The following is a 25,232-nucleotide window of genomic DNA, read 5'->3' as shown; positions in this document are numbered from 1 at the left end:
AAGAATAATTTATAAAGTGGCTTTCCCTGTAACCAATACTCAGGTGAAGGAAGAGAACTTTGCCAGCATCTCTCCTAAACTTCCCATGTGCCCCTTCCTGCTCAGAGAACCTTCCTCCCCTCCCCTACTCTGCCCTCACCTCAAAACTTTATAGGCATACCATGGAAATATGCAATTTTCTTCCCCCCCACACTCCACAAAGATCACCAATCTAGGAGGGGGGATTGAAGGAATTCCCCTGTCCCCAGTTGTCTCTTTTCCTTTTCCCACCACTCAGGCAGCCAACTGAGCAGTGGGAGAATGAAGATGTGCCTCCTGCCTCTTACCCGGGCATATCTGCGCAGAAAATGATAGGCGATGGGAATGTTGACATCAAATTTGAGGGTTTGCAGGATGCTGATTTCCATGGCAAGCATCTCATCACGCTTATAAATATCTTCGCAGATGTACAGGAAGTCATCCACATACTGTGGGCAGGACTCCTAGGGGTGGAGAGGAGAGACAAGTCACAACGGGGCAAAGGCAGCCCACTCTCCTCTCTGCTTGGCAATGAAAGGCAGAGGAGGAAAGTGGGGAAGGACAGGAGGTAATAACATTTCCTGGCATAAACCTTCAGGGTAGTTCTGAGAGTCAGATTCTGGTTGATCTGAGGGGTCCTTCTGAAAAACAAAATCAAAGAGACAGAAGGAAAGAGGATAGGGCCTCCTGGGGTAGATTCTTAGGGCACTGAAAGCGGCATAATGTGACACGGGGACTGGGAGCAGTCATCCCTCTTCTGATGAGTGGGAGTCAGGGTGGGAAATCTAAGGCCTGCTCTGGGGGAAGGAAGGAAAGGAGACCACAGAAAAGGGAGCTAGAGATGGAAAATAAGACTGCACTTGGTTTCCTAGTGTAAGGAATGAATAAGGATGTTTGGGAGGCGGCCCTGCTGGGCTTCCAGGCAGTGAGAGAGAGGGAGACAGGCACAGAGGGATCCTAAACAGAGACTGAGGACTGTGGGGGGTGGGGAGGACTTTCAGGGGGTTAGACTGGGAAGACTCAGGCCAGACCAAGGGTGAGAACTCCTGTCCGGGAGCAACTTCCCATGTCCTGCCTTCTGCAGGCTGAATCTTGGTTTGGAGAAGAGGACCAGAAGCATGAAGACCCCTGCATCTTGTCTTGAGCTGCATCTCACTGCCCACACCAGCCTTCTTCTCACACCTTTCTCTATTTTCACATCACAAACGGGACCAACCCTCTGGGTTTGCAGTCAAGGAAATTGAGGCCCAGAGAGAGGAAGCAACTTACTCAAGTTCACACAGCCACCTAGTGACAACACCAGGGCCAGAAACTCTCCTTTCCATTGCCCTATTTGCTAGCGGCTCCTTCCTTTCTTCTTTTCTCATACCATCTCCATACCTACCCTGGCAAGAGGCTTTCTGTAGTTCTCAATCTTGTGAGGGGAAGACACCCTTCTCCAAAAAAAATGCAGTGTGTGTGTGTGAGGGGTGGTCCTTTATCCAAATAATCAGATGGGGGGTGCTGCCGGTTTCAAAATTTGCTAACAAGTACCCCTCACACTCTCTTCCTCCCTCCTGCTCTCTGTTGGCCAAGGACCCCAAGCTGCTTTCTTAACCCCCTTGAGGCTGAGGCAGGGGGTACTTGCTCAAGCCACAAGGATATCCCTACATAGGGGGATTGAGGAGGAGGGAGAGGAGGGAGAGAGGGAAAGGAGAGAGGGAGGGGAGCAAGGTAATGAACCAGGAGGCCAGTGATCAGGGAAGGAAATGAGCCAGAGAGGGAAGCAGGGAGCAAGGGAGAGAGTGAGGGAGGAGGAAGGGAAAGAGGAAGAAAGGGAACAAGAAGGCTAGGGAGCAAATGTGGAAAGGGAAGGAGGGAGAGAAGGAGCCAGGGAGGGAAAGAGGATGGAAGGGAGCGAGTGAGAGTGGGTGGGAGAAAGCGATCAAGGAAGTGAGTAAGAGGGAGAGGGAGCTGAGCAGAGAAGGAGTAGGGAGTGAGAGAGAGCAAGGGAACCATGGATCAAGTGAGTAGAGAAGGAAGAGAGCCAGAGCAGGGAAATGGGGAGAAGCAGAGGGAGGAAGAAGAGAGAGAAGGAGCAGAAGAGGAAGAAGGAGACAGGGAAGGAGGGTGGGACGGAGTTATGGTGGGGGCCAGGGTACCATGGAACAAGGGTAGGAGATAGGGAGGGAAGGAGCAAGCAGGAGGGGAGAGAAAGAATAAGCAGAAAAGGAAGGGGGGAGGGGAGATGGAGGGGGGGCAAAGGGGAGAGCGAAATAGAAGGGAGGAGAGCAGAAATCAGAGGAGCAACACAGAGTAGAGGGAGGGAGGAGAGAGGGAAATAGGATGGGACAAAGGGGAGAGCATTACCGTGGGAAGGAGAGAAGAGAGTAAACAAGGGAAAGGGAGAAAGGGAGGGAGGGTGGAAGGAAGAAGGATGGGGTGGGAGGGTGGGAAGATGGCAGGGAGGGAGGAAGGCACAGACAGTGAGGGATGGAACCAGGGTGGAGGGAGCAGGGCATGGAAGGAGGGAGCAAGTGAGAAGGGGAGGGAGGGAGTGAGAGAAGGGTCCAGAAAGGGGGAAGTGGGAGAAGAGCAATAGAGAGTGGGTGGGTGCAATGGACGGAGGGAACCCAGTATGGAGTGAGTGAGTGTACAAAGCAGGGATTGAGGGATGGAGGGAGGGATTGAAAGAAGGCTGGAGGGAGGAAGGGAGCTAGGGAGCAAGAGCAGAAGTGGAGTGAAGGCAGAAGTGGAGTGAGGGCGGAAGTGGAGACATAAGTGGAGAGAGGGCGCAAGTGAGGAGAAGGCACAAGTGGCAAGAGAGGGAGGCAGGTAAGGAGCAAAGGAGGGGGATTGGAATTAGAGAGGGAGGTTCTGACCTAGGTAGGAGCTAGAGTGAAGGAGAGATGGAAGGAGGGAAGCAGAAAGTCAGTTGGAGATAGAGCTGACAAGAGAGCACAAAAACAAACCCACAGTTCTGGTACTCAGTAAAAGTTGCTATTTCTCTGCTCCTAAACCCCAAGGCTTTATACAACTTGCCTATCTGAAGGAAAAATGAGAGTTGAACAAGCTCATTTAGCATCTAAGGAAGAGGAAAGAATCAGGTAAGTTAGACGGATTATACTTATGAAGGAAAGGTCAGCTACTTGCTTTCTACTGCTACTTCAAAAATAAATAATTTACATGGACTCACTACCATCTACACCAGGCCATTTTCTTTTAAATGTCTCAAGCACCTAGATTTGGAAATGCTTTCTTATGTATGCAGCTCAAGACTCCACTAGACAGAGGTGGAGTTGGCAGAAGTAGAAAGGGGGCTGAGGGGAGAGAATTGTGGTCCAGAGGAAATTTTAAAAAGAACAACCCACTTAACTGGGCACATGCCTACATCATACACACATCTTCAAAGAGGAAATGGGAGAACTTGGTTAATGCCAGGAAACAAATATACCACCATTTGCACCCAACAGCAGCTTCCCTGCTAAGGAAGACAGACAAAAAATTGGTAGGAAAACTTATTTGTGTGCACAATGTACACACATGTATGTATATGTATACACACACATATATATAATATGTACACATGCATACATATATTCATATGCATGCATATATATACACACATATACATACATATGTAAATAGATGTACATACATATATATCTGGCTTCGATAGAAACCAATTGATTAGTTTTCTCCAGATACTATGGAGTCAGGCTCACCTCAAATTTTGCTGCAATCAGAAAAGCAGTGGCACCAAGGAGTTGTAGCTTGTCCTTCTTGCATATTACCTCCATAAGGTAGTGATCCACAAACTTCACTGCCAAGTACAGGGTCTCGTGGCTCATCTCAAATGTAATCTGGAGGAATACACAAACAGGACAGGAATCTGCATATTGTTCAACTCCAAAGCCACAGCCAGATAGGTCTAACTATCTGGTCTGTGGCATTGGAGACAGTGGAGCTGCTGAGACCTGGCCAGCCAGCTGAAACTCAGCTATGAATGCCAGAACTGCTTCAGCTAGGTGCCTGGCTATATCTCTTGTGTCTTTGAGGACCCTGGCATTATCTATCCCTACACTTCTGACCAATCTATCCCTAAGTGACCAATCTTACATCAGGAGAGATGCTCTGCCTTCTCTGTGAGCATCTGGAGTGAACACACCCTCTCTCCTTGATCTCTAAAACTTAGATTCTTGCTTTCCCCATTTGCTACCTGTAGCGTACACCCTGCCAGCTGGCTTTTCTTTCTGTAATGCAAGTGCATGACTTAAGGTTTGATTGCCAAGATATCCACTTCAAAGAGGCATCCACTTCAAGGATGGCTATCTCCAATGAATGCACTGCCAGCCACAAGACTAGATAAAGAGCCAGGCCACCTCCCTCACTGACACTGCTTTGTTTTAGGGATCTTGGTTGGTTTTGATAACTGACCATTTGGGCTGATTTTTTTTCTCTTCCCAGGCTTTAAATTCCTGCTTTTATGCTTTAAATTAACCCATAAAGAGTGAGCCACAGAGACCCTAGGCTCCCACCCTCGGCCCAGTAAAAGCAGAAGAACCCCCTGGCCAGCATGCTCACATGCTCTCCCCAACCTCACTGTGTGGCCCCAGGTGTGCTGTATAATTTCCAGCTCCCATAAGTAATAAACCTTTATTTTTTTTCAAAGTTTCCTGATGGTTATTGCTGACGGGCATCTCACTATCATAATAAGAACCACAAGGGCTAGTTCAGCCACAACATTGGTTATTGATAGGCTGAGACCAACACAAAACACGACTACCTTGTACAGTAAACTCCCCAAAGAGATTTTTATTTAGCTCTAAAATGCAGAGACCTGTTTACTAGCTTACTCATTCATTAGTTTCTCTTCCCAACTAGATATGCTATTAGAATATCTGGATTGGGAGCAAGTACCAATAGCACCATTTGGAAGTTAGCTGAGGTGCTGGAGGCCAGAATGAGATCAAAGCATTAGTAGTATAACCCTCCTTCCCTTCTTTCTCTTATTTATTCTTGTTCTTGCCTTCTCAAACTCAAAGAAACTATCTCCTATAGCTTTAGTACCAAAGTTAGTGCTGGCCCATACAGCATCTTTGTGCAAATGCAAAATAAGGTGTCTCTTTGGGTGAATGCAGCCCTGCAGGCACACATTTATCAAGTAGGCAATACTTTTATATAAATAAGCAAAAGGTGCCCGTGCCTCAGGACACAGCAACCCCACAGCCAGAAGCCACAGCTTAGCAAACAGTATGATCTGGATTACATTGCCTGCTTTTGCTTTGGCTAGAAGCTGTGTGTAGGCACAGTTTGCACTGTACACAGGGGTCCTACCCAATCCTCAGTGGTGATTCCTCCTCACCCTTAGGTTCTTAGGATTCAAAAACAATAAAATCTATACTAGTCCAATACCTTAATCAATGCGTGAATCCTCTCTTTAATGTCTCCACCAAATAGTTGTTCAGTTCCTGCCAAAGAACCTCCAAGTACAGCCAGATTTCTCTTTGAATGTTTTTAACAGAAGATTCTTCCTTCTACTGAGTAGAAATCATCCTCACTATAAACTTCACTTACCTGATTGGACCTCCTTTTGCATTGGCTACTCTTATTGACTGGAGCCTAGATGACCAAAAAGTAGGTCCATAAGAAGCACTGGAGAAATGGATGTATATTTGCATAGGCAAATTATCAGAAGATGCTTGAAGACATTGGTTTAGCAACAGATATACTACATTTATCAATAACAGAAATACCAAGAAGCCGTTCTTACTGTTCTTGGGATATGGCCTTGGATCATCTCAGAAATCTGTCTTCTTTAGTTTCCTATTGCTTCTGTAATAAATTACTACACATTTAGTGGCTTAAAACAGCACAATTTCATTACCTTACAGATCTGGAGGTCATAAGTCCATGGGACTCACTGGGCTAAAAAAATCAAAGTGTTAGCAAGGCTATGTTTCTTTCTGAAGGTCCTAGAAAAGAATCCTTTTTTAGCTTCCAGAAGCTTCCCACATTCTTTGGTCTGTGGTCCCTTCCATCTTCAAAGTCAGCAATGGCTAGCCAAATCTTTCTCACATTGCATCACTCTACACCTCCCTCTTCCACATTTAAGGACCCTTGTGATTATAATCAGGCCCACTTGGATAATCTGGGATAATCACCCTATCTTAAATTCAGCTGATGATAATCTTAATTCCAGAGTCTAATTTCCCTGTGCCATATAAGGTAATACATTCACAGGTTCTGGGGATTAGGTTGCGGACATTTTATTCTGCCTACTATATTTTCCAAAGGGATGTCATAAGAAAGGTATGAGAAGAGTTCATGCAGATGAAGAGAAATGACTATCACCTTTAAGTATGAAGAAATTGAGGTTGGGGTGGAGGGCAGGCAATAGGTCAGTGGTAGAGTGCATGCTTAGCATGCACAAGGTCCTGGGTTCAATCCCCAGTACCTCCATCAAAAAAAAAAAATCAACATAATCCACCATATCAATAGTCTAAAGCCACAAAAATCAAACCAATAGATGCAGGGGAAAAAGCATTTGAGAAAATTAACATTATCATGATAAATATGTATCATCAAACTAGGAATTATCAAAGGTATCTACAAAAACTCTACAGTTAAGATCATACTAATGGTAAAAGACTAACTGCTTTCTTCCTAAGATCAGGAACAAAGCAAGGCTGTCCACTCTTACTGTTCCTATCAACATCATAATGAAGTACTGCACAGTGCAATAAAACACAAAAATGAAGTTAAAAGCACACAGTTTAGAAAGGAATTAAACTGTCCCCATTTGCAAATGACATAGTGTCTGTGTAAATAATTTCAAGAAATCTACCAAAAAAAGAACACCTAAGAATTAATAGGTGAGTTTTAGCAAGGTCATAGAGTACAAGGTCAACATACCAATATCAGTATTTCATACTGGCAGTATACAAATGGAAACCTGAAATTTTAAAAATACCATTTACAATAGTTCCAAAAAAAGAAAATATTTTGGTATAAATCTAATATGTACAGGATCTGTATGGTTAAAAAAAGAAATCAAAGAAAATCTAAATAAATGAGAGGCATACCACGTTCATGAGTTGGAAGATTCAACGTAGACAAGAAGTCAGTTCTACTCGAATTCACCTATAGATGCGTGTCAGGGGTACCCAGTACCACTGCCAGGTATAGTGATTTCTAGGATGACTCACAAGACTCAGCATATAGTTATATTCATGGCAATTATTTATTATAGCAAAAGATACAATGCAAAATCAGCAAAGGGAAAAGGAGCATGGGCAAAGTCTGGTGAAAACTGGAAGTAAGCTTCCAAGAGTCATGTTCCAGTAGGGTCTCTCAGGATGCACTTAATTCCTCCAGCAACGAGATGTAACAAGACATGTAAAGTATTGTCTACCAGGGAAGCTCATTAATGACTTGGTGCCTGAGACTGAATTGGGATCTGGCCACATAAACACTCTGCCTCACATGTACCAAAACTCCAGACTCCCAGAAGGAAAGCAAGTGTTCAGAATAAACCACATTGTTTGTACAAAGAGTTTAGGCACAGTTATCATTAAAGGAGAGTTTTACAGCAGTGTAGGAAAGTGTTTACCAGTCAAGTTCCCAGATGCCAGCCAGAGGCCAACCTTGCAAACAGGCCTTTCTAGGGATAGCAGTACCATGCCTGTTACGTTAACTCTTTTCTGCACAAGATAGAATTCGATTCCAATCAAACTCTTAGCAGGATTTTGTTTTATAGACATGGACAAACTGATTCTAAAATTTATCTAAAGAGGCAAAGACACTAGAATAGCTAAAAGAATTTTGAAAAAAAATACAGAGTTAGAAGAATCATGTTACCTAGCTTTAAGACTTATTATAAAACTACAGAAATAAAGAATGATGTTGGCAAAAGGATAGACACAGGGGATCTATGGAACAGAATATAGAAGTATAGAAATAGACCCACACAAATAAGACCAATTGATTTTTGGCAAAGGTGCAAAAGCAGTTTAGTGGAGAAAGTATATTTTTCCACAAATGGTGTTAGAACAATTAGACAGTCATATGCAAAACAATGAACTTTGACTTCAAGACCTTCATACCTTATACAAATTTAACTCAAAATGGATTATAGATTTAATGTTAAAGCTATAAAACTTTTAGATAAAATGTTGAAGAAAATATTCATGACCTAAGTTTAAGCAGAGTTCTTAGACATGACACAAAAAGCATAATCCATAAAGAAAACATTGAAAAATTGGACTTTATCAAAATGAATATCCAGAATGTGTAAAGAACTCTCATAACTTGACACAAAGAAGCCAAACTACTCATTTTGAAACTGGGCAAAACCTTAGACACTTCACCAAAGAGCATATACTGATGACAAAGAAGTATGATGTTCAACATTATTAGCCCTTGAAGAAATGCAAATTAAAACTATGGTGAGATTCCTCTATACATCTATATGGCTAAATTCAAAAAAAAAAAAAAAACCCAACAATACCAAGTGCTGACAAGGATGTAGAGCAACTAGAATTCTCATAGATTGCAGGGGAGAACACAAGATGATACAGTCACTCTGTAGCAGTTTCTCATCAAGTTAAACATACATTTATCATGTGACCCAGCAACCCCACTCCTGGGTATTGACATTGGAAATGGAAACTTATATTCACATAAAACCCTGTTCATTAATGTTTATACCAGTTCTTTGTACAGTTTTAGAAACTGGAAACAAACCAAATGTCCTTCAGTGGGTGAATGGCTAAATAAACCATGGTAAACATACCATGGAATACTACTCAGCAATAAAAAGGAATGAACTATTGATACACACAGCTTGGATAGATCTCGAGGGAATTATGGTGAGTGATAAAAGTCAATCACAAAAGGTTACCTACTGCATGATTCCATTTATATAACAATCCTGAAATTATAAAATTTTAGAGGTGGAGGAACAACTTAGAAGTTTCCAGGGACATGAAGGTGAGGGGAGGGAGACAGCTGTGGCTATAAAAGGCTAAAATGAGGAAGTCTTCAGGTGACGGAACAGTTCTGAATCTTAAATGTGGTGGTGGTGCTTACGAAATTTACAAGTGTGATAAAATTATATAGACTAAACATACACACAAATAAGTGCACATAAACTGGAAAATTTTAAATAAGGTCTCCAGACCTTGATTTTGACACTACGTTAGTTATGCAAAATGTTACCACTGGGAGAAACTATGTGAAGGGTACACAGGACCTATCTCTCTATACTATTTTTTGCAACTTCTTGTGAATCTATTATTTCAAAACATTGTTAAAATTTCATAGACCTGTATGCCAAAAGTCAATTTTACTAATTATTTTAAAATATAAAAATCAAAGTTATAAAAACACTATAGATAATATCACCTTTTCCAGAACTGTGATTCTCCATTCAAAGGTATACACTAGCATCACTTGAAGAGCTTTAAAAAATGTGTGTCCTGGGATTCTAATTTGGTACATCTGGGATGGGATGTGGGCATCTCTGATTCTGTGATCTGTGCACTAAAGATGCACCCCTAGTAAATAACCACCACTTTAAAAGGGGGGGGATAATATACACACATGAATGTTAACACTGTCTGTAGGTTGTGGGATCACAAGTAATTATAATTTCTTACTTGGCTATAATAAATGTGAATTTTTGTGCAATAAAAATAACAAAAAAATAGCTTTAAAAAAAAGATTCGGGGCATCATTCTAGCTGGTAGAGATATTTTATCTATTATCCATTTATTTCCTAACCCTACTCCCAGTCTCATGTCATCTGTGAATTTGATAACGCTCTGTTCTCATTTACATCACTAAAAAAATGTTGATGAAAACAAAGTCCACTGGCAGTCTACTAGAACTCTCTTTTTTACTTGATGACGAGCAGTAATCTTTGTGGTCAATTTTACTTATTTAAGATCTACTCAAATTCTACTCTTATCCAATTTACTATTCTTCATCATTTCCATAAAATGAGAGACATTTTCATGCTTTGCTGATATTCAAGTATACCATGACTACCACATTTCTCTAGTCTGTCACTCCAAAGTGAGCCTGAACCACTCCTCTGGTACTTACAGAATATTAAACTATATTATGTTTTCTTCCCAATTACATAGTTAAGACTCCACTGGGCACAGGCTATGCCTTATAATTCCTTGCAAACTCCATGGCAATCCATTCCATTCCATTCCCTCAAGAAATATTTATTGACACCTACTACATCCAAGTACAATTGTGGGCTATCCTTCCTTAGTGTAAAGTGATAATTAAGTATTGATAGCAGTATACGCTCAACATCCAACCCTGGAAAAATATCCAACTGCCATGTTTGGTGCAACACTGTCCTTATTATCCATCCCATCCCAAGCTTGAAAGACTTTGTCACTGAGCCTTATCCAAACCACTAGATATACTTTCACGGGATTTTGAGGATGACTAAACTACCATATCATTGTCTTTTCTTAGAAATATCTCTCCTTCCACTGGGTTCTCACAGTGTCTTATTAATAACATTCTTAGAGTACTTAGTATATTCTCCTTTGTATTGTACTTATCAGTCTACATGTCTTATCTTGCCCCAAGGTCATAAGCTCCCTGAGGACAGGAATCATGGCTTATTCCGCTCTGTAGACCCAGTAAACTTTTACTGTTTGGTACCTGGCAATGCTGAATGAATAATTGATCAAGAGAAGAGCAGTTCTTTAAGGCAGCAGTTGTCAGGCTTACCTGCACCTCCACCAACCAGTCCACAAGAATGGCCCTCATGTCACTGTTGATGTCAGTCTGCCTGTTCATGTATTTTTTAAGTATGAACTTTTCCTGGCAGCAAGAAGAAAGAGATGGTAACAAACAAAACTCTTCTTGTAGTTCAAAAATTGCAACTTTGGAAAAAATATTCGCAACTAGTATCTCAGAAGAAAATTATAACAAGTAACTTCTTCCCGATTCTAATTCATTACTTTCAACTGGCCTCAGATAGGGGCTGATCAAAGTATCCTTTTCCAACTAAGTTCTAGCTATCCGTGGACACACAAAAATTCAAGGGTCAGGGTGGATATTGAGGAGTCCCAGGGAATATAGAATATTGGCAGGAACACACTTATGACTATAGATAAATACCAGAGAGGTTCTGCTCCCTTTTTTGCAATTCAATTTAAAGTCCAATACCATGCTGTGTAGAAGAGCCCTTCTCAAACTTTAACATGCATAAGTTAAAGATACTTGGGGATCTTTAAAATTCACATTCTAATTCAGAAGGTCTAGGGTGAGGCTGGGTTTTTGCGTTTCTAACAAGATCCCAAGTGAAATCAATACTGCCAAGCTAAGGCTGGCATTTTTAGTATAGCAAACTTATCTCTTGCTTCCTCCAAGGTATACCAAAAAAAAGTGCAGACTCTGGAGTCAGTTAATCTATCACTATGTCTCTAGAGAGAAGATGAGATACTCATCCTTCCTCTTATGCATGGCCTGCTAAAATTCTAAATTCTAGTTAGTAGATAATTTTGGTCCCATGTGCTCCACTGAGAGACAGAAGAAAATTTGAAATTGATGAATATTAGTGGTAAAGGAGACTGGCAGATTTCAAAGGAGAAAGAAAATTTCACCAGATTGGAGAGCTGGAACAAAGGGCTTCGTTTTATATATGATGCCAGAAATTTGCGTAGAGAAGGGAAAAGATCTCTCAGAGCAAAGTCTCAGAAGGAGACTACTTGATCATTTCTGTGTCTGAGATTACCTCCTCAGCAATTAGAGGTGCAGGCTTATGGTCTTCAAGGTAATCAGACTTTAGTTCATATCCCAGATCAACCACATACTAGTTGTGTGACTGAGGAGTTTCTCTCAACTCTAAAAGGGAGATAATGACACCTACCATTATGAAGTTATTGGGAGAACTAAATAAAATAATATACATACATCCCTTAGCACAATGTTTAACTCACAGTAAGATACCAGTAGATGTCAGTTTCTGCTATTATTATTTTCATCATCATTATTACCTTAAATGTGATGAGGAAATGAGAACTAGAAATCATTACCCCTCGGCCCCACCACCTACACACCTCTCTCTCCTTCGTGTAATTGAAGATATCCTTGGCATATACTGAGTTGAAATGTGGATCATTGTGGTCCTTGTCAGTATCCTCCAGGGGGGTCATCTGCTTGGAAATCACCAAAATGACACATTAGGAGATTAGGAGAAAGATTTCCAGGAAAGCTTAACACATACACATACACATACACATACACATACACACACACACACACACACACACACACACACACACACACACACACACACACACAAATGCCTCCTTTCTTCCCACTGTCATCTTCTGCTAAGGTTCCTCAAGCCTCATATGTCCTTGGCCATAACAGAGCATCCCTTGGCCCTATAATCTTCATACTGTTGAGTAACAAGAAATGCTTAGTCTGCCTTGTACATGCCTGCTCTGCCCTGAGAACCAGGCACTATTTTTACAGCTGAGGTCAAGATTCTCCAAGAAAGACATTCTTATTTCACTCTTTCAGCTTGTGTCACCTGTCTTCTTAGGTCCCTTGTTATGTCTCAATGCTTTGATCTGGCCCAATTCATCTTCTCAGTGGTATTTTCCTCCCTTCTCCACCTTTAACCAGGTTGTTTTGCCTACAAGAGGAGTCTTTCTCCTCCTGCTTGCCAAATCTCATCCCTTAATCCTTCCAATTTACAATTTAAAAACCATCTTCCTTGGAAAATGCCTCTGTGAACTTAAATCATCTTTGGCTAAGGGCCAATGTAACACAGATTGCAACTACTAAGAAAGGCAACTTCCTTAAAGAAATTGTCTAACCACTACTGCAAAGTATGCGCGCACGTGCGCACACACACACACACAGACACACACACACAGAGTATTCCAGACCCTTGAGGGTATTCCTGGAACAGATATTTTCTAATTGATCAGGTATATCACTATACCAATCAGGAAGCCAACTTGATTTACTATAGCCTACTATATACAACTCAATTGCTTAAGGCAAAAACAAAAAACAAAAAACAAAAAACAAAGAATCTCTGCTAGCAGCCACCCAAGGACAAAAAAGAACACTTCATCTAATTTAAGAAGAAAGAAAGCAGAATACCTCCTTCTGTGATTTCTTGTCCTGAGGTGAGAAAAGCTTACTGGAACTGGATTCACAAGCACTGGACTTGCTCATGGTACTAAACTTGCCCACATTGGACATGGTGACAGTGCTGGGCATGCCTGTTCTAGCTTCAGGGGCAGTGGTAGATACGTGTGGGCTGGTTTCAACTTGGAGGATCAAGAAATCTTTGAGAGAGGTGTCTTCCTTGTGAGTGAGATTCTCTTGCAAGGCCAATGGCTCCTTGATGAGGGTCTCCTTACTCCTGGGATTTTCCTGCAAGTCCAAGGACTCCCTCAGGATGGTCTCCTTTTCAATGCTGGGCTTCTCCTGCAAGGCCTGTGGCTGCTTAATAAGGGACTCCTCTTCACTGGTGATGTCCTCTTGCAAGGCCAACTGCTCCTTCAAGAGAAGGACCTCTCCCTGGGCAGTGGGCTTTTTCTTTAAAGATAATTGCCTCTCTGTGCTCGTTGACACTTCAGTGGAGAGCTCTTCCTTCAGAAACAATGGTTTCTTGAAAAGGGATTCCTCTTCCGTGGTGCTTTCCTCCTGCAAAGTCAACAGCTTCTTCAAGGAGCCCTCTTTGGTATCAGTCTTCTTCTCCAAGGTCAAAGCCTTACAGAGGAGGGCTTCACCATTGTTGGTAGGTTTAACATGCGGTGAAAATGGTTCCTGAAAGGGGAATTCCTCCTCAGTGGTAGGCTTCTCCTCCAAGGTCAGTGGCTCCTTAATATAAGATTCTTCTTCGGTAGTGATCTTCTCCTGTAAGGTCAATGGCTTCTTTGAGTGGGACACATCCTGCAGAGTAGTGGGCTTCTCTTTCAGTACAGATGGATCCTGGAAGAGGAACTCCTCTTCAGTTGTAGACTTTTTTTTTAAGAACAACAGCTTCTTAGACAGTGACTCCTTTTCAGGGGTAGTCTTCTCTGTGATCAGCGGCTTCTTTAAAAGGAACATCTTCCCCTGAGCAATTTGCTTATTTTTTAAAGATAATGGTGTCTTGGTAAGAACTGCCTCATCAGTTGAAGACTTCTTCTGAAATGACACTGACTCCATAGAGAAGGAACCTTTACCTTCTGCAACTACATTCTGCAAGTCCAACAGTTCTTGGCAGATGGGTGCCATTATTTGAGTGATACACTTTTTTTTCTTTAAAGATAATGGCTCATTGGCACAGTCTGCCACATTTGTGGTATGTTTCTTCCAAAAGGACACTGGCTCCATAAGAAATTCATCTTTACCATCAATATTCTCCTCAAATGCCCATGGCTTCTTCAAGACAGCCACATCCTCCTGAGTGGTGTGCTTTTCTTGCAATGCCAATTGTTCCTTGACAAGGGACTCCTCCTCAGTGGTAGGCTCCTTTTTAAAGGATAATGGTTCCTTAATGAATGACTTCTCTTCAGAGGTGACCGTCTGTAATACTGGTGGCTTCATGAAATGGAACACCTTCCCATGAGTGGTACACTTCTCCTTCAATGGTAATGGCTTTTTGGTGGAGGTTGCCTCCTCAATGGTATGCTTCTTGAAAGCCAAAGGCTCCTTTAAGAGTGACTCTTTTCCAAAAGTTGGAGACTTTTGCAAGACCAAGGGCTTCTTTAAGATAGATGCCTCCTCTTCTTCATTGGTGTGCTTCTCCTGCAATACAGATGGCTCTTGGAAAAGGGACTCCTTAGGGATAGGCTTTTTCTGAAAGGATAATGGCTCCTTAACGAATGACTTCTCTTCAGAGGTGATCGTCTGTAATACTGGTGGCTTCAGGAAGCGGCACACCTTCCCGTGAGTGGTACACTTCTCCTTTAAGGGTGATGGCTTCTTGGTGGAGGTTGCCTCCTCAATGGTATGCTTCTTGAAAGCCAAAGGCTCCTTTAAGAGTGACTCTTTTCCAAAAGTTGGAGACTTTTGCAAGACCAAGGGCTTCTTTAAGATAGATGCCTCCTCTTCTTGAGTGGTGTGCTTCTCCTGCAATACAGATGACTCTTGGAAAAGGGACTTCTTAGGGACAGGCTTTTTCTGAAAGGATAATGGCTCCTTAACAAATGACTTCTCTTCAGAGGTGATCGTCTGTAATACTGGTGGCTTCAGGAAGCGGCACACCTTCCCGTGAGTGGTACACTTCTCCTTTAAGGGTGATGGCTTCTTGGTGGAGGTTGCCTCCTCAATGGTATGCTTCTTGAAAGCCAAAGGCTCCTTTAAGAGTGACTCTTTTCCAAAAGTTGGAGACTTTTGCAAGACCAAGGGCTTCTTTAAGATAGATGCCTCCTCTTCTTGAGTGGTGTGCTTCTCCTGCAATACAGATGACTCTTGGAAAAGGGACTTCTTAGGGACAGGCTTTTTCTGAAAGGATAATGGCTCCTTAACAAATGACTTCTCTTCAGAGGTGATCGTCTGTAATACTGGTGGCTTCAGGAAGCGGCACACCTTCCCGTGAGTGGTACACTTCTCCTTTAAGGGTAATGGCTTCTTGGTGGAGGTTGCCTCCTCAATGGTATGCTTCTTGAAAGCCAAAGGCTCCTTTAAGAGTGACTCTTTTCCAAAAGTTGGAGACTTTTGCAAGACCAAGGGCTTCTTTAAGATAGATGCCTCCTCTTCTTCATTGGTGTGCTTCTCCTGCAATACAGATGGCTCTTGGAAAAGGGACTCCTTAGGGATAGGCTTTTTCTGAAAGGATAATGGCTCCTTAACGAATGACTTCTCTTCAGAGGTGATCGTCTGTAATACTGGTGGCTTCAGGAAGCGGCACACCTTCCCGTGAGTGGTACACTTCTCCTTTAAGGGTAATGGCTTCTTGGTGGAGGTTGCCTCCTCAATGGTATGCTTCTTGAAAGCCAAAGGCTCCTTTAAGAGTGACTCTTTTCCAAAAGTTGGAGTCTTTTGCAACACCAAGGGCTTCTTTAAGGTAGACTCCTCCTCTTGAGTGGTGTGCTTCTCCTGCAATACAGATGGCTCTTGGAAAAGGGACTCCTTAGGGATAGGCTTTTTCTGAAAGGATAATGGCTCCTTAACAAATGACTTCTCTTCAGAGGTGATCGTCTGTAATACTAGTGACTTCTTGAAGTGGTACACCTTCCCATGAGTGGTACATTTCTCCTTTAAAGGTAATGGCTTCTTGGAGAGGGTTGCCTCCTTAGTAGTACACTTCTTCCTAAAGGAAATTTGCTCCATAAGAAATTCATCTTCACTATCTTTTTCTTCCTGCAATGCCCATGGCTCCTTCAAGAGGGTCACCTCTCCATCAGTGGTGTGCATCCCTTGTGACACAGATAGCTCCTGGAAGAAGGACTCCTCCTTAGTCGTAGGCTTTTTTCTTAAGGACAATGATTCCTTAATGGGTGCCTCCTCTCCAGAGGTGGTCTTCTGAAATACTAATGGGCTCATTGAGTGGGGAATCTTCCTCTGAATAGTGTAATTCTTCTTTAAACATAATTGCCTAAAGATGAGGGTTTTCTTAGTGGTAGGTTGCTTCTTAAAAGCCAATGGCTCCTCAAAGAGGGAGTCCTCTTCAGTGTCAATCTCCTCCTGCAAGACCAATGATTTCTCAAAGATGGACACCTCTTGCTCAGTGGTGTGCTTCTCTTGCAATGCAGGTGGCTTCTGGAAGAGGGGTTTCTTCTCAGTGGTAGGCTTTCTCCTAAAAGACAACAGCTCCTTAGTGAGTGACTTCTCATCAGAGGTGGTCTTCTGCAACACCAGTGGATTCTTCATACAGGATATCTCCCCCTTAGTGGAACACTTTTTCTTTAAAGATAACAGCTTCTCGGTGGGGGTTGCCTCCTCAGTTTTAGGCTTCTTCATAGAGTTTGTGGGCTCCACAGGGAAAAAATCCTCTTCATCACTGATGTCCACCAAGGTCAAAAATTCCTCTGAACAGGACTGCTTCTCCTGATGTGTGGACATATTCATTAAGGATAATGTCCTCTTGATAATGGCTGCCTCCCCAGCTTTATGATTCTTCCCAAAAATCATTGACTCTACAACATCACTCTCAGTCTCCTCCAGCAAGGATAGTGGCTCCTCAAAGAGGGCCACCTCCCCCTGATTTGTGCACTTCTTTAAAGATAATGACCTCTTGATGAGGGTTGTATTCTCAGTAGTGGGTTTTTCTTTTAAAACAAATGGCTTTTTGAGAAGAGATGCCTCTTCAGTAGTGGGTGTTTTGGAGATGGTAGGTATCTCCGGAATGAGTGGTTTGTCTATAATATTTGGTACCATGGTGGTTGAGACTACTACTGGTGAGGGTTCCAGTTTATACCTGTAAAGGAAGCAATGCCTGGATAAGAATAATGTAGCACCGAGAATCTTCACTTACCATCTAATTTTGCCACTGTATTTACTAAATATATGGAAAGGGCAAGAGCTTCAACTCCAAGAGACAGACTAGAGGGCAAAAATCAATGGGTACCATAGTGAATCATAAAAGTAACACACTGTAGAGTTTCTATAACTTTCTATGACCCCACATTTTTCTAAAAATTTCCCCCTAAAATCCATCTTATGCTTTCTCATATATGATTTCTTACCTTTACTGATACACAAATGCTTTTATTACCACAATGTAAGAGTTACTTGCTTATATATCAGTCTCCCTCTCTAGCTTGATTTATTTGTCTTTGTCTATCAGCACCAGGCATCTGGTAAAATTCAGGTTGATATTAATATTGTTTGAAGGCTTATGAGAGACGATTGTAAGAGAGAGGCTTATAAAAGGCTTACGAAGGCTTATAAGAGAAAAGTGGACTGGTACTTAACCATATTCCCTTTACTCTAGGCTATTCACGAGCTCCTTCCTAGTAAAGGTATTAAAAAGACCAAAATAAACATTTGTTCACATGTGTCAGATGCAAAGCTTTGTTTTGAATAGGACTGCATGTCCAATTAGAGTGACTAACCTGGTGTGACCAAATCATTGGATGACTAGAAATTAGAATAAGAGAAAGGATTAAAGGTAAATGCAATCTTCAGTTGGAACAAGAGTAAGTACTTCCAAAAGACTAGATATTATATGATTCCATTTAATATCCAGAACAGATACGTCCATAGAGGTATATCCATAACAGAAAGTAGATTGGTGGTTGCCTGGAGCTGGGGAGGAGGGGGGAGGTGGATAGAAAGGGGTACTGGGAAAGAGAATGGACTATGGGTATAGGTTTCTTTGGGGGGGTGCTAAAAAAGTTCTAAAATTAGATAGTGGTAATGGCTGCACAACCTAACTTTAAAAAAGAAACACTAAATTAAAAAAAAAACAAGTGCCTCAAAAGACTCCATCTGATCAGATAGGATCCAGGTCCCTCCAGATGAGAACTTCTAAAGGTAGTCTTCAGATAGTCTAGTTATGATAAAGAGCATGCATTCTGGATCTAGACTGTCTGGATCCAAACCCTGGCCCCTCCACTTCTTGGCTGGGTGATCTTGGGCAAGTTAATGTTCTATGTTTCACCTTTTTCACCTATAAAATGAGGGTCATAATATTACCTCCTCTATAGGCTTACTGTGAAGACTTAATTAATATGCATAAAACTCTTAAAACAAACAACTGTTAGAAACAGTTGCACACCAATAAATCAGATAATTCAGAAGAAAATGGACAAGTTCCTAGGAAGATACATACTACCAAAACTGACTCAAAAAGAAAACAGAAAATCTCAACAGATCTGTAACAAGACATTGAATTAATAATCAAGAACTACCCGCAAAGAAAAATATAGGCCCAGATGGCTTCACTGGTGAATTCTATCAAACATTTAAAGAAGAACTAATACTAATACTTCATGAACTACTCAGGAAGAGGTAGGAATATTTCCCAAGTTATTCTATGAGGCCAATATTACCCTGATACCAAAAACAAGGAGATCACATGAAAAGTCTAGTCTGATATGTCTTATGAATACAGATGCAAAAATCCTCCTGAAAATACTAGCAAACCAAATCCAGCAGTACATAAAAGGGTTGTACACCATGACCAAGTGGGATTTATCCTAGGAAAGCAAAATTAGTTTAGCATCTGAAAATCAATTCAAGTATCACACCACATTGATGGAATAAAAAACAAAAGCTACATGATCATCTCAGTAAATCCAGAAAAATCATTTGACAAAATCTGACACCTTTCATGATAAAAAGTATTCAACATGAAGACTAGAAAAGAGATTCTTCAACTATGCAAGAGCATCTATGAAAATCCCAAAGCTAACATCATAGCTAATAGTGAAGGACTGATGTTTCCTCCCTCTGTGAATATACTAAAAACCATTGAATTGTATGGTTTAAAGGGGTGAATTGTATGGTATGTGAATTACATCTCAATAAAGCTGTTACCCCCCCCAAAAAAATCCTTAATATAATGCATGATTATAGTGAGCTCTCAACAGATGTTAGTTCTAGTACTATTATTAGGATCCATTCCACTGAACTCTGAACGAAGACAAGAACGTATATGGCATTTCCACTAAAATCAGAATGATGAATGATATTCAAAAGAAAATAATGCAGGGAATTAAGGTCAAAATATTCATGTAAATCCCGAGAACTCCATTTCAGCAAGAAACCAAGTAGGGCTAAATGCTAATCTTCTGGTTTGATTTCTTTCTGCTGGGTAGTTAGCAAAGTGTCCTATGGACCTGGCATGTTAAGTTTTTGGAGTTTTCACAGACTTTCTCCCTTACCATTTGGAACCCCTGCTTAGCCCTGCTATAGCTACCTAGCTAATCTATTCTATTCTTCCCTGAAGAAGTAATCCCCACTAGAATGAGAAGAGGATATAGAAAGGTCTCATTTCACTTTTTAACTCTTCTTCCAATAAAAGTTTTCCTAGGAGTAAATCCTTTTTCCAATCCTAGATGAGAATACTCATATCTACTTGCAGAACCTGTAATCAGTTCCCTATAACAGCTGGAAAACACACATTTCTGGCCTAAGGAGATAGTAATTTCTCTACAGTAACAAGAAACAAACCTCCCCCAAGGCTTCTAATGGGATAAGCAGACTGGCAAGCTATCAGCCAGCTGCTGAGAATCCCCTGAAAAGTTAAGTTGCCCCCACATTCTCAAGCACAGACTGGCTCAATCAGGGACTGAACTACTAAAAGAGAGAAAAGATGCACACAATATCTTTTAGCAAACTCTCCAATGACAACAGCTTTTCAGTAAGTACACACCATGGGGGCAGGGTGTGGGGGGAGAGAGAAGAGGCCTGCAGTGCTTCAGTAACTTAGCAAACCACAGCTGTTTGCAAAGCCACCTAAACACCCAGGGTTAATGTAGTACTCACCACTGTGCCCTATTAAAAGTGTTCTCAGTGGGGACAAAAGAGGGTCAAAAGGATGTCACATGTTCTCCTTTACCATCTAAACAAAGCCATCTGAGTCCCCTCTTACTCACCTTTTTACATTCATCTTGTTTTTGGCCAACTCACAAGCAGGTGTGTTCCTGTTTGTCTTCTTGGAAATATCTTTAACAAACTCATTATTGGCTTCCTTTTTGGGCTGAGCAGGTTGACTTTGAAAAGCCTGCAAAAAAAATAAAAAAGGGTTGAGGGGGTCAGGTGAAAGAAGCAAGAAAATGGAAAGAACCTCAAATTACCCAATAGGTGGCTCTTATAGGATAGTCCTGAACAAAACTCTCACACTGGACACCTTGTTAGGTTGTTCCCAGGAACACCAATCAAAACATCTCACAACCAGTATGGTACTGCTGCCGACTAATCATGATGGAAGCTAGCGGTACAGTAGTACTGGTACATATTAGCTAAATAGCACCCCTACGTGATTCCAACATACATAGGATGTGGTTCTGATCTCCATGTCAGGCATACTGGCTGGAAAATTCACAAAAAAATATTTTGTAAATATCACATTCCATTTTGACCCCACAGGATGTTCAGAGGGGGAAAAAAGGCAATCTAACTGGCTTTGCTGCCTGGGTATATACCAAGATCAACTAGCTTTTCAGGGTAGACCTGTATCACAACACTACCTGTGATACATCTATCCCATCCCACTGAGGGGATATTTATTTAACATGGTGCTCTGAGGGGCTTCATCACAAACTCTAATCATGACTATTTCTATTAAACAGTAGAGGAGATCATGAGACTGTGAATCATGTCAGTAAAAATAATTTTAAAATTTATGTCTTTAAAATGAAACAAAGGGAATCTAATTATATTCCAGATAGATACCATGACCACATTAAAGGACAGAAAAAAAAAACAGAAGAAAGTATAAGACAAGAAACAACTAATCCAGGTAAACACACTACCTTCAACATATACATCCTCAGTCAGGATGGGTTTGTATGTAGGGTGGTGGAGAATATTGCAAACAAATCTGGAACTATTTTTAGTAGGTTTGTTTATTATGGTATGGTAGAAGAAGTAATTTTGAAACTCTTTTAGATGTATTATAGTATTGAGAAAATATGTCGATGATCTTGGGAAACATGATTCTCATTTTAGAAGAAGGAACACACATATATGGATTGAGAAATATAGGAAAGAACCCTGTGTGTTGGAATGGGACCTGTTCAGACTCATGATTTCTTAAATAAGTATAGGTATACATACATCTGAGTATATGGGGGCGTGTGTATTTGTATATAGATATATGTATATATGTTTCATTATAGATACGTGTGTATATACATGCAGACATTTCCTAGTTCTGTCTACTGAAGGGGCAGGAAAAAATGAACACACCCCAGTAGTACACCTAGCACTGAGATTTTGGCTCTAATATCATTCCCCACTAAAAGGAACAGGAATTCTTCGGAAAAATGGCTGACTCCAAGGCTGGGATAAAATAGATACAAGATGAACCTGGAACATCCTGTTATGCTGGAAAGAAAATGCTCAAAACATTATAAGTATGTCACAAAGATACAGTAGTCAGATTAAAGGGGACCATAGTGGCCAAATCTGAGATAATCTGAGCACCAAAATAATTGAATACAATAATGAGCAATAAACCACTGAAAAAATAGGAATTCATAAGTCTATACCAATAATAAATAAACAGAGAAGAAGGGAAGGCCCTGTTTGTAGTAGAATGCCATGGGTAGACTGGTAAATGCTAGAGATGGAAAACATATCATAAAGGTTGGTTTAGGCAAAAATCATCAACAGATGCTAAATCTGGGGGACATTTTGATGAAGAGCAGGTTATTTGCCAGCTCTTAAGAGTGTGTCCCACAGACTGTCTATTCATTGCAAGAGGGAAAAAAATTAACAGTAATTATACGGTGGAGAAACCAGACAACATCCTGACTGGGAGATCAAAATGAACATCACCAATGGGGGGCAGAGGGACATCGTGTGCCTCCAGATGTGATACTCTAAGAAGGAGAGAACATAATCTACGCATTTTCCAGCCAAGCATGTATATAACGTCAATCTAATCACATGGAAACATCAGATAAACACAAAGTGAGGAATGTTCTATTTTTAAAATAGGGGGGTTGGGTGGGACTGTATTCTTCAAAAATGTCATAAAAAACAAGGAAAGGCTATGGAAATGTCCCAGATTAAAAGAAGCCAGAGATATGACAAGTAAATGATGTTAGCCTGGATTCCCTCACTAGAGGGGGAAAAAGGCTTATAACATTGACTTTATAAGGTCAGCTGAAAAAAAAAAACGGAATATGGATAACAGATTACATAAAAATTACATTAAAATACTGTATCAGTGTAAATTTATAAAGTTGCTGACTATACTGTGGTTACATAAGACAATTTCCCTGAGGAAACATACACTGAAGTACTTAGGGGTAAAGGGCCATGATGTACGTAGGCAAGTGGGATGAAATGTTAATAACAGATGAATCTAGCTAGGTAAAGGGTATATGTGTGTTCTTTGTACTGTTTTTTTCTTCTTACAGCTTTTTGTAAATTTGAATTTTCAAATGAAATGTAAAAACAAAAATTACACCTTTGTATCATCATTCCATAATAAGCAACTACAATCCAATAGAAAATTCTTTCTTAGGCCCTCAATTGTTGTCCACCTCTGCTCCTCAAAGAGCTTGGCACAGTTTTCATTTCAACTTCACCTAAAGTTTTACAAATTCCCTATGTGTTCACTGAGATTTAGAATTGGAAAAGAGGTGATTTTTCTTAGCAGGAGAGAGGTGGAGACCCTAATCCCCAGGGGGAAATTTTCTCCTTGCCATATGTGAAGGTTCAGAGCACTAATTATTTTAAGATCTAAGCTCAAGGGGACCTTTCCCAGTACTTCCCCATAATTCTTTCACCAAGAAGTAGGAAAATAGAGATGAAAATCTTCCTGACAAAGAATAATTTAGGTAAACATGGATATAGACCTTATCTTCTCATCCACTGGCTTAGGACCAGCTCTACCAAATTAAAAGTCCTTCTCATGCTGGAATGATGAAGGAGAGGGAAAAAAAAGAACACTTACAGCAGATTAACTAAGTAAAACAGATTAATTCTTTTTTTAATTTATTTTTTCATTGTTTTTTAATTTACTTTTATTTTTAAATTTTATTTATTTATTTTTAATCAGTCTTTTTTGGGGGGGTGGGGAAGATAATTAGGTTTTTATTTAATTTATTTATTTTAATGGAGGTCTTGGGGATCGAACCCAGGACCTCCTGCATGCTAACAATGCGCTCTACTACTGAGCTATACCCTCCCCTTAAAACAGATCAATTCTTTCAGCAGGCCAGGACCTCACGGTGGTGAAACTTGATGAGATAGATATGAGGCATGGAGACCTAGTAATACTGACAGGAAGAAGCAAATCATCATAAAGGGAATCCCCAAAATTCAGAGAGAAAGGAGCCTTCAACCCTCAAAGAGATGAGCTCAGACATCTGCAGAAAGACCCAACCCTGGAGTGGCTTAGGTACATTGTAATGATGGAACTTTCTCTGGAAAGCACTAAAGACCAGTCAAGGTGATCAAAGTTGATTCAGACCTTGAACTCAAAAGGGAAATGGGCTTTCTGAGCTTCTGAAAAGCTAGAGGCAGAGGTGCTGCTCAGGGGTGCCTTGCTTCTCCCACCCCACCCTGGATAAGTACGTGGCCTAACAGATGTTGAATTCAGTTGGAGAACCGGGAGGGTCCTAGATAGCTGCATGTATTTCCTATTAATTTATTCGTGTTTGTTCTTTATAAATGATGATATAAACCTCATGAAAAAAAGGACTGAGAGCAAGTTTCTCATATGCTGTTAGACCTTGCTCTGCACAGTGTCATCAGGGACTCTGGGGGCCAAGGGAAGCTACACTAAGATTGGCTGCTTCTGCTCCTGATTTGTGTGGCCACCTTATTTCAGCCAAGTTTCTAGATCCACAGTTACATCAGTCAGGAAATGAATCTAACCTTATAGGCCTGTATGGGAGGTATCTCTTTCAACAAATCTAGAGTAAATCTGATTATAATCATACATGTTGTAATCTGCATGGGAAAGAGACTGTTTGAGTACAAGAGTGGTCACATAGCATCTAAAGAGCAGAGATACAAGGAGAAAACTTTGCCAATGCTTATCCAATCCCACTTTAGAGGGTAAAATATTATCTAGCAGATATGAGAATTCTGGTAGCCACAGAAAGACACTCTATTATAGAGGGCAGGAATATTTCACCAGGGTTCTCGGTATCCTAGATGAACCAGACTTCAAAACCATCATTGGGCAAATCTTTTTCTGTAAGGTGAAGATAATTATAGTATCTGCCTCATAGGATTTTATGAGGATTAAGTGAGTGGATACATGAAAAAGTGCTTAGAATAGTGCCTGGCACATAGTAAGCACTCAGTAGGCATCAGTTATTATTTTCTAAGACCAAAGATTACCTTTGGCCCAATTTTATATTCAATTAGGAACATCTTAACTCTTAAACCTGATTTTTTTGCTGGTACCTTAATAATATCAGAAGGGAGGTAACTTGGAAGTAAACTCAAGAATTCTAGTCAAAATTGAATTTCTAGATCTCCATAGTTGGAACTGTGGTCCTCAACGGTTCTGTGCATCAGAGGGCATTTTTGATTGTTACTGCCACTGGGATGCTGCTGGGACTTAATGCCTGGGGGCCAGGATGCTGGCTGAGGTCAATTCTACACAACAGAAACAT

General features: G+C 41.0%; 1 protein-coding gene across 2 annotated transcripts in view; it reads right to left on the bottom strand.

Moving 5' to 3' along the window:
- Positions 1–25,232, bottom strand: part of CCNB3 (cyclin B3) — a 39,343-nt gene that overhangs the window by 7,570 nt on the left and 6,541 nt on the right. The window contains exons 4-9 of one of the 2 annotated variants that reach the window (XM_045523464.2): positions 20,526–20,653; positions 13,150–17,401; positions 12,090–12,188; positions 10,756–10,848; positions 3,723–3,860; positions 327–482 (exon numbers count right to left, since the gene is read on the bottom strand). In XM_045523464.2, coding sequence (XP_045379420.2) covers positions 327–482; positions 3,723–3,860; positions 10,756–10,848; positions 12,090–12,188; positions 13,150–17,401; positions 20,526–20,653 — 4,866 coding nt within the window. The remainder of the gene's footprint in view (positions 1–326; positions 483–3,722; positions 3,861–10,755; positions 10,849–12,089; positions 12,189–13,149; positions 17,402–20,525; positions 20,654–25,232) is intronic. The other variant, XM_045523466.2, reaches the window with a different exon arrangement.

The sequence above is a fragment of the Camelus bactrianus genome, chromosome X (assembly GCF_048773025.1).
Source record: "Camelus bactrianus isolate YW-2024 breed Bactrian camel chromosome X, ASM4877302v1, whole genome shotgun sequence".
NCBI classification, from domain to species: Eukaryota; Metazoa; Chordata; class Mammalia; order Artiodactyla; family Camelidae; genus Camelus; species Camelus bactrianus.
Note: the sequence above shows the minus strand (reverse complement) of the source record. Positions and strands in the feature narration are given on the sequence as shown.